Source organism: Apteryx rowi, unplaced genomic scaffold, assembly GCF_003343035.1.
Source record: "Apteryx rowi isolate R43461 unplaced genomic scaffold, aptRow1 scaffold_71, whole genome shotgun sequence".
NCBI classification, from domain to species: Eukaryota; Metazoa; Chordata; class Aves; order Apterygiformes; family Apterygidae; genus Apteryx; species Apteryx rowi.
The window spans coordinates 3221311-3235658 of record NW_020450994.1 but is presented as its reverse complement, the minus strand read 5'-3'; the positions used below and the strand labels follow the sequence as shown (position 1 = coordinate 3235658).

Below are 14348 nucleotides of genomic sequence, written 5' to 3'. Positions count from 1 at the left end.
AAGAGAGCAGCTGGGACATTCTCCGAGCCTTTTATCATCCTCCGAGTGGGCCGGTGACAGCCATGCCTGGCCGGGGAGCAAGCTCCAGCTGCTCACCAGCACTTGGGTTGACTAGATGGCCCGAGGCAGTGGAAAGACCTGGACTTGCTGGGATCCCAGCACCAGAACGAGTAGTAGGAGATGTGAGGACCTCCTGGGCCACAGTGGGGTCTCTGCTGCCCCATGCTCCTTGCCAGAGGGGTCTGTGAGGAACTGGAAAGCAAACACTGAGGCAGGGGCAGAGCGGGGTGGCACATCCCACCTACAGGCCTGCCCCTGCACCCATGCAGAGGTAACCGTGCTCCTTGGGGTCCCACCAGTGCAGTGCCCAGGCAGGGACAACCAGCCCCCAGGTAACCAAGTTGCTGGCAGCAATGGCCCTGCTGTTACCAACGTCTCACAGCCCTCCGGTTTAGCAAGGGGCACCCGGAGGGACCAAAACGCTGTCACCCAAGGCTGTCTGGCTGCCAGGAGAGAGGCGGCAGCTCTGGAGAACGCCACATACCCCAGGTATGCCCTGCAAGAGGAGGRTTCTCACAGGTCCTGATGTCTTCCTGCTCCTTCCACAAGGCCTGAAGCACTTCTGTGTGCCAGGGATGTCTCAGCAGGGTCCTTTTCAGGTGCTGCACAAGTCCTGGGTGCCCCAGGGCAGGGACACCTCTTGCTGCTTCCAACCCTGTGCAGGACTGCCTTGCACTCTAGGATGCCTCAGAAAATCTGATTTGGGGATCAGCACCCAGCAGGACCCGGGAACAGGGCTCTTCTGCTCCCCACAGTGACACCGAGCCCTCTCTTGCCCTGTAGCTCCATCACTGCTTCCTACTAGCTTAGATGTCAGCTGGGACCTCTTGCCAGCCTCTGCCAGCTGCTGTCCCCATGGGCACACGTGGGCAGGGCGAGGAGGAGGGACGGGTCCTGCCTCTGTGCACACAGCCTGCTGCAGGGCTCAACAATTCAGGCCGGGTACATTAAAGTTGCATGGTTGCCGTCTGCAATGACAGACTGCGTCAGTCCCACTGTCTGGCGATCCTGGCCTGGCAGACAGGGACAGGCAGTGGTGGCAGAGCCCAGAGGAGGCCCTGAAGGGAGGGCAGGCTGGGGGCAGTCGGCTGGAGCATCCCTGCAGTGGAGCAGGTGATTTGGGGGCAGGGCAGTGAGGACGAGAAGAGGTTTTTGGGGGGAGCCTAGACCCTGCCTCAGGACACCCGTTTTGAGGGAGAGCTGCCCTGGGTGGTGCCTCCATGCCCTGCTCTTGCCTCCTAGGTGCTGGGCTCCCCTTGCAGGCAGATGCTAAAGTCCTTCCCAGCAGGATCTCTTCCCACCTGCCTGCAGTCCCTGGTCCCTACGGGGCTCGGACCCTCCATCCTTCGCCAGTGCAGGAAGAGGCAAAGCTCCTCAACGGTGAACTTCAGGGACAGGCTGTTTGGGGAACGGGTTGCCATGGGGATGTCAGATGTACCTGGTTGTTATAGAGACACCGTTGCCATGGTTACGAGGTTGCTATGCCTGGGAGAGGCAGGGATGGAGTATCCAGAAGGCTGTTTGCCGTGGCGGGGGCGGGGGATAGGAGTCACGGGGACCCAACTGGCTGAGAGCCCAGCCTTCGCTCAGAGTCACCTGGGAGAGCACCCTCGCAGACCTGAGATGTGGTGGTGGGACCGGAGACCTGGGGAGACATGCTGGTGAGGCTCACGCATCCTTCTGGGACAGATGAGCCATTGCTCCTGGGGGGAGCCACAGAGGAGGGCTACAGACTGACCCAAGGAGGGCAACGGGGCCCTGGGGCACGTTCCCACCAGGGCTTGATGGGAGACACAGAGCCACCTACCCTGGGCTGGGCCACCTGTGGGAGAGAGTGCTCTGGGCTCCTACCTTCACCCTCAGGGCATGCACTGAATATGGTGACATGCCTGATGTCAGGGGCCACACTGCAAGGCCGGCTTGGGCACATCCTGCTCTTAAAACCCTGCAAAGCACCTCTCCACAGGGTTGCTGCCTGCAAGATGTCTCTGGTCCTGCAAGGATGTGTTTGTGCCCCACAGGGCTAGCAGGGAAGCAGGGAGGGGTGATTCCTGGCTCCCAGCGGCACAGCGCTGTGCTGCCCAGGGAAGGAGACATGCCGCTGTGAGGGGGGCCAGGGTCCCTGGCTGGGCTCGTGCGGAGTGCTTGGATCTTCCCCATGCTCCCTGGCCGAACTCCCTTCCTCGGAGCCCGCTCAGCCGCTAAGCCTGTCCTTGAGATGAAAAATGGAATTGCAGGTTTAATTAAAATGAGAGCAAGAGCCGAGCTGCCTCAGCAACGGCTGAGAGAAGCCGAAGCCAAGCAAGGCCTGTGCATGGCTCCTTAAGGCTTCACCGGGCTCTTCCACCAGAGCACAGCTCCCCAGTGGGGTGGCTGGTGCAGGGGAGCCCACGGGTACATCCTGCGTGGCGCCTGGCAGCCCTGGGAGAGCTGACCCTGCTGCCGTGCAGGGCGCTCTGCTCCCTACGGCTCTGTGCCAGGCCCCAGAAGCTGTCCTGATCCCCAGACCAGGCAGCATGTATGCTGCCCCTATCTGTGCCCAAACCGCTCTGTTTCAGCTCCCAAGAGCAGCCCAGTGCTGGGCGCTTGCAGCATGTTAGGACCTCAGGAGGTGCTGTGTGCTCCCAGCAGAGCATCCTCTTGCCTGGTACTTCACATGATCATGAGATAACTCGTGGACATCATGTGCCAGATTGGCTGCCAGGACCTCTCCAGGCTGCTGGGACAGCAGCAGGGCATGCTTGTGCCACCCCACGCCTGCTGTAGGGCAGGCCTTGGGCTTCGCAGCTGGCTGCAATGGGAACATGCTACCACAGCCACACTTCTTGCCTGGTGCTCTCCAGGATCTGTTATTGCAGGGTCTGCACTAACATGCCAGCCAAGGTTTTGTGCTTCACAGCCTCAGTGGTGGGCTGCGGGGGCAGGGGAAGGGGTAAGGATGCTGTGTGGAGCACTGACCGCACCACAAAAACAGGGTCCTTGGGTGCGGGACCACACACTGGGCTGGTGAGTCGCGCGGGGGCGGCCAGGCCCTGTGCTCGGAGTGCACCGCGCTTGAGCGTGTTGTTCACGTAGAAGCTGTTTTGAAAGCTGAGCTCCTCATCCTCTGGGGGCTGCTACTGCCAAGGAGATGCAATTGGACTTGGTGAAGTGAGCAACGTTTTTAATTAAAAATTAATCCTTAATCGGTGGCCTGGATGGACCAGACACGGCATTTTGCATGGCAGAGGAAGGGCTGGAGGGTGATCTCACTGTGAGGGGGAGGCACGGGGGAGGCGGTGGGTGCAGACACTCTGTCTGGCCTTGAGCTCCCTGGGTGCAGTGACAAGGGGCAAGAACAGACCCTGCCACTGTCCTGGCCATGCAGAGCTGCCCAGCATGACTCCGTGTTGGGGCTCATTCCCCACAGCCATTTCACACTTGGCAGCTGCTGCTTTGAACCAGCACTCCCCCAGCTGCAGGGCTTTGCCATGCCGGGGAGCCTGGGCCCGGTCTGCTCAAGCTATGCATGGGGACGCCTGGAGCAAGGCTCGAGCCTGCCATAGCTGCTGTGGGCACAGAGCTGTGGGCTCCCAAACCCTGGGCACAGGCTGAAGGGCAGGATCGCGGCTGGTGGCCGCAGGGAAGGGACGCAGGCAGCCCCTGGCAAGCCTGGGGGTGGGCGATACAAGCCAGACCCCTGTCATCAGAGAGCCGGGCAGAGGACGAGGCACAGCAGGGACCCAGGGCAGGAGGCACCAGTCTGAGGCAGATGCTTGTGGGAGGCTGCAGTCCTCACCAGGTCAGCCCTCCTGCTGCTCCGGCCGTTCCCATACTCGCTGTCCCCACCGCCGCCTGYCCCCCGGTTCCCTGAGCCAGCTCCACTCTGGCCAGCTGGGGCCCAGCTCCCAAGCAGCAGGTTTAATTAGATTGCAATCCTATTACAGAGCTGCCTGCCCGCCTGCGGTTGCTAATCCTGTTAGGCATCCAGTAAATCTCCTTGCGTTGGGCTCTCTCCCTGGGGGTACGGGGAGGGGGGCAGCTGGCAGACGGCTCTGCTGAGTCAGGAGGTGAGCGTTGGGGTGCAGAGCCTTGCCAGGGGTGGGCAGGAGCTGGACTGACCCCAGAAAGTCCCTGTGGGGTTGGGAAGAGCCCAGGGGTTCATGGTGATCCAAGAGGGGACCAGGCGGGTGGGGGAAGTCTGTGTGTGTGTGTGTGTGTGTGTGTGTGTGTGTGTGTGTGCGTGCTGGGGCCCTTCCCAGCTGGGGCGTGGGGTAAACCTGCCCTCTGCAGCGCGTGGTCCCTCATGGGCTGGTCCCCAGGGTGCTGGGCCCTGCGGAGTAGGGGCTCTTTGGGCACATCTGTCTCTGCAGAGCTTTCTGCCTCCCCAGCCACACTGCCTCGCCTCGAGGACTGGCCCAATTCCTGCCGGGCAGGGCCTGTGTGCAAGCCATGCTGCAGCAGCACAAACAGGAGACCTGCGTTTGTGGTTCCTCAGCCCTGCTGGTGCTGGCCATGGCCCTGCACCAGGTGATATCCAGGGGCTCTGCGCAGGCTTCCAGTGCTCAGGCACATGAGGCCAGTGGTGCTAAGCAAGCAGAGGTGCAGAAGCAGGGTGGAGATGCCCCACCCCTGAGCCATGTGCAGAGCACAGGCATTTACCACTATGTCATGGTCTTCACCAGCTCTGGCCAGTGCTGTGTTCATGGGCCTGACCACGAGGGGGGCAAGGAGCAAGGACTGAGACAGGGTTGCCCCTAACTGACTGGGGTCCACCCACATACCAAGGGGCTTGGTGAGCATGGGGAGGAGAGAGAGACAGTGAACTAGGAGGCCAGAGCACCTGGTCACCCACCTCTCAACAGCCACCTTGCTCCGTGCCGAAGCCTCATCAGACCTGCACCAGGATTGGCCCCAGACCAGCAGAGCAGGAGCTCTTCCCCCCAGCCCTGCAGGATGCACACCCGGACCTGCAGAGCCCCCAGACCGCACAGATGAGCAGCAGCCAGCAGTACGGCCCACTGCCTCTCAAACAGGCTCCTTCAGCTCCAGGCTCCTGGCCCTCACAAGGGGCACTGTGCTGCGCAATGTGATGGTGCCTCCAGGACCGGCCTGCTGTCCTGGATCTGCCCTGGGGTGCTGAGCTTGGGGGCAGAGGGCTGGATGGTGGGGCTGGTGTGGTCAGAGGCAGCACCGTGTCCCTGGCCATGTCCCTGGCAGTCATTAAGGAGGTGTTCCAAGCACAGCCATGGCCAGAGGCACTGGAAAGCCCACTGATACGGCTGTGTGCACCCCAGGGTGCCAGTCCAGGGGGGCCCTTGGGTCTGGCAGGCAAGGATGGAAGGTGGGAGCCCTACCTGCCAGCCCGGAGATGCTGTTAGCACCACAGGGCCAAGTCGCATGGGCAACAGCCATGCCTTCTGCCTTCTGCTGGCTGGAGAGGCTGGGAGCTCTGCTGAGCCCCTGCACCCCGGCAAGGCGCTGAGCTAGAGCCAAACCCTGTGTCTGTTCTCCACCGCTGCAGGCAGCTCGGTGCCTTCCTGGCACAAGGCGGCTGTGGCATGGTTGTGCCGCATCCCTGGGCCGTGAGGGCCATCCCGTAGCAGCACGGAGGGATGATGCCCCAGTCTGGCCTGCGAACAACTCTCACTGGTCCAAGCCCCAGAGAGACACAGCCCAGAGAGCCCCAACCTGAGCCCTGGTGCCGAGGGACCAGAGTGGAGCCCGCAGCCCATGGATCACCTTCCTCTGTCCCTACCAGACCAGGTCCCCAATGCCCACAGGGCTCTGCCAGCCTCAGTGGCCTGGAGAAGACTTGAGCATGGCCAGGCGGGCACCCTGGCCAGCCCGGCCTGGGCTGCTCCGGCGGTCCCCAGCCCCAGCTCAGCCTCAAGCCCCCCAGGCTCGCACCAGACTGAGCCACAGCAACTCCCAGAAACAAGTTCAGCCAGGCTGTAATTGCAATAACACAGTGGCACTGGCGGCTCTGCGCCCACCCGGAGGGTCCTGGTGCTCCCAGGATGGGCACCGTGGCTGCGCCCGGCCGAGGTGCCAACAGCACTCATCCTGCCTGATATCAGGAGCACCGGGCAAAGCCCACGTGGGAAGAGAGCAGCTTCCTGGCCCCACAGGGCTGCTGTCTGTGGCTCTGACTGGAGGCGCCTGGCACTGCTCGCCAGCCAGAGGAGTCCGGAGTGCCAGTGGCATCAGCTGGTGCAAATGCTGTTGATGGAGGCCACGGCAGGGTCGACCAAGCCCAGCTCCTCCTGTTCGTTGACGCAGAGCTGGTAGCCGCAGCCCTTGCGGCGGGGCAGCGGCCCCAGGCGCCCACTGGGCTTGGAGCGGGGTGGCAGCAGGAAGCCCACGCTGCCGGCGATGAGCAGGTGCCAGATGCTGTGGATGTAGAAGTAGTTCTCCTCCGTCTCCACGAAGGCGTAGAGCAGCACGGCAGCAGCGGCGATCAGCGCCCCGGGGCACAGGTAGAAAGCCCAGCGCTTCCAGGTCGGAGGGTAGCAGTGACGGCGCCGGATGGTGCGAGCCGTCTGCGGCGGGGGAGAGTGGGGCTGTGAGCGCCGGGGAGCAGGGCGCACTGGCATGGCCCCTCCGCGACTGTGCCGTGTCCCGTGGGGATGAGACGGGGAGGATTGTTCCCCAGGGGAAGGATGAAGGCAGCCCGGGGCAGCGGAGGTGAGTGGGTGCAGGCGGAGCTGGCTGGCTGGGCAGCGATGGGGACACAGAGGAATGGGGCAGGGGGCAGCCTGGTCCCAAAAGGGCACCGGGCTCCTTACCCAGGCGATGGCCATGATCCCTAAGGCGAAGAGGCTGGGCCCGAGGAGGTTCCAGAGCCCATGGCGATCCATCTGCAGAGCCATGGAGAGCAGCATGGCGCCCAGCAGGTACAGCACCTGCGGCAGCAGCAGGGCGCCCRTGAGGCTGGGCGCGCTGCCCGGCGCCAGGACCCCCCTCCCAGGCGCGCACGGCCGCCCTGCGCCCAGGTGGCCCACTCCCCACACTCGCCTGCTTGACCACAGGCTGGAGCCGGGCCATGGCAATGACGGTGACCCAGACGGACATGAGGGAGCCCAGGAAGTCGCAGAACTGCAGCACGTCGTACTCCATGATGCAGAAGACCACAATGCCCGGCTGGTCGCAGGCGTGGTAGAACTGAGTAGGGGGGAGAAGGGATGAGGGCTGCCCCGCATCACCCCAGCCCCTCACGTGTCCTGAGGCTGCCCCCACCCCACACTCACGGTAGAGAAGAACATAGTGAAGATGTACACAGCGGCTTCCAGGAGGTAGTGGCTGCGAACGGCGATGGCCACGGGAGGCACGAACATGACATTGCTGAGGCACAGCAGCAGCGTGGAGAGGAGCTGGAAGCCGTAGGAGAAGGCCTCAGCATTGTCTGTGCAACCCCAGCCATTCCAGCCTGCGGGCAGGGGAGAGCCACTGTCACCCTTGCAGCACCCCAGCAGAGCTCCCAGGCATGGGGGAGGGAGCAGAGAAGCCCCTTTCCAGCACCCTGCAGAGGCCGTGTCTCACCTGGGCCAGCAGCAATAGCAAGGACAGGAGGGGAGCATACTGGGGATGGCGTCTGGGTGCAGGGGGCACTGTGGGCCCCCAGGCACCTCTCACCTGCTTTGCACTCGCAGGCAGCATACAGGTAATTGTTGGTGCGCAGCAGCTTGCACTGGCCGTAGATGCCGCAGTCGTTGATGCAGGGTGAGAGGTAGGCGCGCAGGTACACCTCAGCCGTCACGTTGGTGCAGGGCTCAAACCTGCCGCACAGGAGCATGGGGTCAGCGCTCAGCCCATCTGCACTTCGAGYGAAACAGCCTGCCCTGTGCGCTTCAAACCCTTAAATAGCTCCCACCTCCACCAAAGGCACCCGCAGCTCTGCTACAGTCGGTGCAGCACCCAGACTTTGCTGGCCAGGGGAGACACAGGGCTCAGTGAGCACAGAAATGAGCTGGTCTAGTGCTTGATAGGGCACCTCGGACCTGGTCCTCAAGGATCTTTGCAATGCAATTGTCTGTGCCAGGCTGGACAAGCAGATGGGAATGCAGCTGTGGTTAGACCCACTTTGCCTTTAGCGACACACTCAGCTGGCTCTGATTTTGTCTGGATTTTGCTGTGCAAACAATGCCCTGCAAAGCCTCTTTTTGACTGCATCAGGGAAGGACTGAGTGCAACTGGCAGCCTAAAGTGAACTAGAAACATAGCTGAAGAGGTGGAGTGTGCACACCACCCCCGCCACCACTCACCTCCCACGCACACAGCTCCATGCATGCACCCCCGCCGCCCCCCTACACACACACCCAGCACATGTGCAGCCTCCAGCGAGCGGGAACACAGGCATGCACATGTCTGGGCAGCCCACACCTAGCACTGTCTGTATGCACACATGAACACAAACATGTACGTAGCGTTGTCTGCACACATACACACAGCGCCATCTGCATGTGTCTGTTGTTCATGTATGTGCTCACACAGCCAAATTTGCACACACATGCATGAAGAACACATGCAGCCCCATCTGTGTGCACATATTCAAACATGCAAAAAGAACCATCTACATGCATGACCCAAACACACACACAGCCSTGTATGCATGCGTGCACCTGAACATGCACACTGCACCATCTGCATGGTGCACAGCCTCACATGGACACTCGCATGCACAGACACATGCATGCAAGAGCCTCTCTCCTCCCCAGGGCTCTCAGCCAGACACACAGGCCAGGAACAGAGCTGCAGACACTGGACCAGTCCCTGGAGTTGCTGAGCAGAGCAGGGGCACAGCAGCCTGGCCAGGGCTCCCCCTTGTCCCCCCAGACATGCAGCCAGGCCCTGTCCTTGCAGTGACAGCCCAGTCCCCCCCCCCCCCCCGGCGTGGGGATGGGTACGGATGGGTACAGATGGGCACTGCCGCAGAGACGGGCAGGCACCAACAGATGCACAGTGCTCGCATACTGACAGGCGCTTCCTAGCAGAGAGACACAGGCTTCAGCCGCGGGGCCCCACAGATGGTCAGGCAGGCGCTAGCTAGAGCTGTACATGCCCACGCAGACACTCACACGCAGACACACAGCCCACAAAGCCATGTGCATGGTGACGCACAGTCGCAGAGCCATGCAGGGGCCAGGCGCACACAGGCTGGCAGCACACACAGACACGCCATGGTGGGGACAAGCCCTCTGGGCAAGAAGGCCCGGGGCACCCGGGGACTCTTACCCATGCTCCGTGGCACAGAGTGAGCGCAGACTCAGGTACCAGCTGCCCGTCTGGGGGTAGGGGATCCGCAGGCGGCTGAGGCTGGCTGTGGCGTTGACGGAGAGCAGGAACCCTGCCAGGGACTCTGCAGCCAAGGAAAGGTCTGGGTGAGCAGGGCAGGGGCAGCCCCGTCCCCTTGGTAGAGCTGTGCCGAGGCAGGGTGCCCTGTGCCAGGGTGCTATGTGGCTCTGCAGTGTCCCTGGCTCTGGGGCCAGATGCCCCAGCAGTCTCTGCCTCCTCTCACCCGCTGCACCCAGAGGCCAGGTGTCTCTCACCAAACGCATGGGGGTGTGAACCCCACGAGCCTGCAGCAGCACCAGCCCCACGCACACAGGGCAGGACAGGCAGGCGCCACGCTGCCCACCCTACCTGTCGCGCAGGTGACCGATGTGTTGTCACCAGATGTCAGCGGGACCTCGTGGTTGAGACACCCAAACACTGTCACGTTCTCACCGCACAGGGAGCTCTGAAGGCAGAGGAAAAAACAGTCCTAAACTAGTGCTGGGGATGCCCCCTGCTCAGACAGTGCCTGGCTCACATCACATCACCTAGCAACACCCCAAACCACTGCCTGTCACCCAAAAAAACCCACCCCAAATGCAGCCCATTTTCCTGCTCTTGGAGTATCCCAGCCCCCACATCCATCACCCAAGAGCACCCCAAATCTTGTCCCCTGTCCTGCCCCACCAGTACCTCAGCCCCCATCCCATCACCCAAGAGCACCCCAAGTACAGTCCACCGCCCTGTCAGAGCCCCAGCAAGCCCCCATCTCCCATCCCGTCCCCCCCAGACTGCCCTGCCTGCCTGGCCCCATCTCGGGTGCAGCGTGGCTGCCTCACCACATTGAGCCGCAGCTCCAGGTTGAGCACCCCACCACTGTCCAGCACCGGTAGGAGGTTGATGACGAAGACAGCGGGGCGGTCGGGTGGCACTGACACGTTGGGCCCGAAGAAGATGTAGAAGTGGACGGAGAAGGTGTCCAGCTCATTGCGCAGTGTGGGGCGGACTGGCCAGCACCGTTCGCCGGCAGGCGACGCAATGGGGATGGTACTCGGGTGCTTCGTGCTGTTGGGGTCCATGGGTGGAGGGCTGTCCTCCAGTGCCAAGCCGCCCGCGGAGCCGAAGGAGTGGGGCATGTTCATGGATGCACTGGGGGGCAGGAAGGGCGGCCGGGCCAGGCTGGGTCTGGAGCAGTCTGGGGGGCAGAACCATCACGCCGGGCACTGCACAGCCCCTCCAGCCCCCTGCACCCTCCACCGCCTCCCTCTTCCCTTAGCTCCTGCCTCCTCTCCCGACCCCCTGCTTGCCTACATGTATCCCAGCACCAACACCTCTCTGCACCTCCTAGTGTCCCCATCCCTGCAGAACGGGGATGAACCCTGTGTTCAGCTGGGGCCAGATCCTGTGGGCATCCCTTGCATCCCCACGAGTCTCCCAAACAGGGTTAAGATTGTGCCCCCCTCCCACCTCACCCTGCACTCCCTTACCTGTGAGCTGCACGGTGACCTGGAAGGAGATGGTGCCTGGCACCCCAGGGTGCTTCTCCACCAGCACATAGTACCAGTGCTGCCAGAAGGGCAGGTCCAGTGCCAGCTGGCACGGTGTGTGCTCCCGGCAGTCCAGCGCTGTGGAGTTGTGCAGCGGGGGGGCCTTGGCCCGCACACGCAGCCAGAGCGGGCAGCCCTCCGCCCCGCGGCACCGCAGCACCTCCACCAGCACGCGTGATGTGTAGCTGGGCACGAACACCCTGTGGGACGGCGGTGTCAGGCCCTACCCCTCGGTGTGGACCACCRGGGCTGGGGTCGCAAGCCTTGGCAGAGGGGGATCCATAGGGATAGGGCATCCTAAGCTCACCTGCTGATGGGCTGCACACACAACTCCCTCCCCACCTTGGGGACCCCTCCCAAGGCTGCCCCCTCTTCAGGAGACCTTCTTGCACTCACTTGTAGAGGCAGGAGCGGTTGTGGGGGGCCATGCTCTGCTCGGTGACGTACCCGGGGTACAGCACGGCAATGTTCACCAGGCGTTGTACGATGAGCTGCGGCTGGAAGAGATACTGGCACTCCTCGTAGAGCCCCTGCACCAGCAGGGCAGTCAGCATGGGGCAGGTGGGGGCCCGGCTGCACAGACCCACAAGCTCCCAGCTGCTGACCCCACACTGCAGCAAGAAGGTGGGGTGCAGTGCATCCTGGTCCCCTCCCTTTGGAGACACCCAGGACCCCCACGGGGGAGGTGATAGTCGTCCTGCCCCCCCATATGGCCCCACTTGGGGCACCTGCCCCACCTGCCCCTGGGTGCCACTAGCCTAGAAAGACAGCCTGACACAAGCAGAGTCCCATGGCAAGCCCCCACTCCCACCCCACGTTCCCCCTCAGCCTTCACCTTGACAGAGATCTTGCCCTCATCTTTGGGCAGATGGGCAGCCAAGAACCAGTCTCCAGGCAGCGGGCTGGTGACATTGAACACCCCTGTCGTCCGGTTTGGCAAGGTCCAGGTGAGTGTCAGTGCGAAGGAGCCAGGGACAGCCGTGTCCCTGGGGAAGTGCGTGTGCAGTGGGTTAATGACAGAGGGGGCCCCTGAGCGGAAATACCTATGGGAGAGACAGCAGTTAGCAGGGCCCAGACTGGGCACTGTGGTGGGGGCAGCCTGCCTTACACATGTGGGTCTGTCCTCCAAGCAATTAGCGTGCTATTAGCAAATTCAGAGACATCATGGCAAAGCCTTCTGTAAGCTGGGAACTTGCTGGAGACTGTAAGCTTACTTAGATGTATGTTCAAGTAAAAGTGCTCATGCATGAGATGCGCAGAAGAGTGGAGTCTGCAGTGGTCCTGGAAAGATGAACTAGGAGGAGCGTGCATGTATGTGTGAGTGTGCATGTTTGAATGTGTGTATGTACATATGTGCATACCTGCATGTGTGTGCGTGTATGTGCACACAGGTGTATGTACATGCATGTGTGTGTGCACGCTTATGCATTTGTGTGTATGCATATGTATGCCTGTATGAGTGTGCACGTACATGCATGAAGGCTCCTCTGTACTTGTGTGTGCATGCAGCTAAATGTGGGCATGTGTGACCATTCATGTGCAAACAAGAAGCAGAGAGGCTCCAGGGCAAGTCTGGGCAGGGGGCAGGCAGGGGCAGGCAGGGAACAGGCAAAGAACAGACAGAGGAAGGCTGCTTACTCACACGGTGATGCTGCGGTCTGGGCATTGGTCCCCGAAGGTGCCACCCTGCTCCTTGAAGGTGATGAGGTTCCAGACAGCAATGACTGTGTCCTCAGGGATGTGGAAGTGGAAGAGCTCGATGCTGGCAAAGGAGCGGAAGGGGCTGAGCTTGCGTGGTGTGCGGGTGAAGTAGTCGGTCACGAAGAGCCCATCTGCAGAGGAAACCCAGGGGGCTCTCAGAAGGGGTGGGTGTGGCACCCCTCCCAGACCTGGTCCAGCCCCATCAGGCTCTGAACATGCCCCAAATTCTGCGGCCTGGAGGCAGGAGAGACTAGGGCTGTGACAGTTCAGTGTGTCCCCAGGGCTGATGTCAGCTGTGCCCAGCTGCGCCTCCCAGCTCTGGCACAGTTTGCATCATGCCTGGTTCAGTGTGGCCTCAAGCCCAGTGCATGGAGCTGAACTGGGCAGTTGTCCTCAGGAGCTCTAGGGAGCCCTAGGCCCTGACTGCACTGGACTCTGCTTAGGCACATCCTACCTCTCTTTCACCTCATTGTTCTCCCCAGTGAGGACCTGTTCCCTACCCTTTACTTGCGATAAAGGGCAATTCCTAATGGCTCCATCTCTGCTCCATCAGGTCAGCTCCCACTGGCTGTGGGACACACAGATCTCCCCTTCCCTGCCTGCTGAGGGGTCTCAGCACAGAGCCCGCCATAAACTGCACACAGAGTCCCATCCTGCAGACAGAACAACAAGGAGAGAGCATGGCATTTCCTGCACAGCCCCACACCTCTCCCATGGTGTGCAGAGGAAGGATGGTGCACATATGTGTGCACATATGCACACGTGGGTGCTGTCTGCATGCATGGCAAAGTGGAGGTGTGTACACCCACATGCATGGGCATGCGTGGTTGTGCACAGCACTGTTGTGTGCAAGACACTTCCTGCAAGCCTACTGTACTCACTGGTGCCACATCTCCCTGCCCTACCGTCCGACAGCTTTGGGATTCCTAGGAGCCCCAGCACCAGAGGGGCAGCCACTTCCTTGGCAGGTGGAGACAAAGGAGCTCTGATCTCCAGGCAGAAGCTGTAAGTTTACCCTGCCATTGTACATGCACACAGTGCCAACTTGGGGAGACCCATGCATTCTCCAGAGATGCACTGAGAAAGAGATGTATCTCCCACAGCCTGCTGGCAAAGGGGATGCCAGCAGAGGTGGGCTGGGAGCAGGGATGTGCCCAGGAGGACTCTTCTGGTGGGGAGTGGTATAGTTGAAAAAGGGGGTGCTTTGCACAGTGTGTGCCTGGCTGGGAGTATGTGCATGTGCTTGTATGCACGTGTGTTTGTGCTGTGTGAGTGCAGCCCCAGCCGGCTGTACCCTGACATACATCTGCTCCCTTGCCTGAAACAAAGGCAGCTTCCCCTCCCCTTCGCTGCCAGACAACACAAGCCGGGTATGAAATACCAGTCTCAGTGCAAGGAGTACCTAATCCCAATTTCTCTCCACCATGTCCTCGGGTAYTCCATAGCTCTCCTCCCCGGGGACCAGGACTCCCCTGCCAGGTGGGGACCATGACCTGGCAGAGGACCCCATTGAGAAGGTGTTGTTGAACCGGCCTCCAGGAGGTGGCACAGGGGGAACACTCAGAGCTTCCCGGTCCCAGCACGGTTCCCCGTTCCCACTCGCCCCAAGCGGGGCGGGGGGAACAGTGTGCAGGGACAGGGGCAGGCTGGAGCTCTGCGGACAGAGAAGAAGCGAGGGACCTGGAGGACGGAGCGGGATTTCCTATCCGTGGAGCGGGGGTAAGAGGAAAGCAAGCGCCCCTCTGCCCCGGGCCCTGGGAGCGCAGCCCCGGGCCGGGGCCGGCTGGG

At 61.8% G+C, this 14348-nt stretch overlaps 1 protein-coding gene across 1 annotated transcript in view; it reads right to left on the bottom strand.

The window, feature by feature from the left end:
- Positions 1-6144: 6144 nt before the first annotated feature.
- Positions 6145-14348, bottom strand: part of TMEM8B (transmembrane protein 8B) — a 9186-nt gene continuing 982 nt past the window's right edge. The window contains exons 2-14 of the mRNA XM_026087183.1: positions 12502-12691; positions 11695-11902; positions 11256-11389; positions 10800-11059; positions 10152-10507; positions 9682-9778; positions 9274-9397; positions 7675-7817; positions 7290-7468; positions 7057-7203; positions 6828-6944; positions 6220-6581; positions 6145-6185 (exon numbers count right to left, since the gene is read on the bottom strand). Coding sequence (XP_025942968.1) covers positions 6246-6581; positions 6828-6944; positions 7057-7203; positions 7290-7468; positions 7675-7817; positions 9274-9397; positions 9682-9778; positions 10152-10507; positions 10800-11059; positions 11256-11389; positions 11695-11902; positions 12502-12691 — 2291 coding nt within the window. The 3' untranslated portion in view covers positions 6145-6185; positions 6220-6245. The remainder of the gene's footprint in view (positions 6186-6219; positions 6582-6827; positions 6945-7056; positions 7204-7289; positions 7469-7674; positions 7818-9273; positions 9398-9681; positions 9779-10151; positions 10508-10799; positions 11060-11255; positions 11390-11694; positions 11903-12501; positions 12692-14348) is intronic.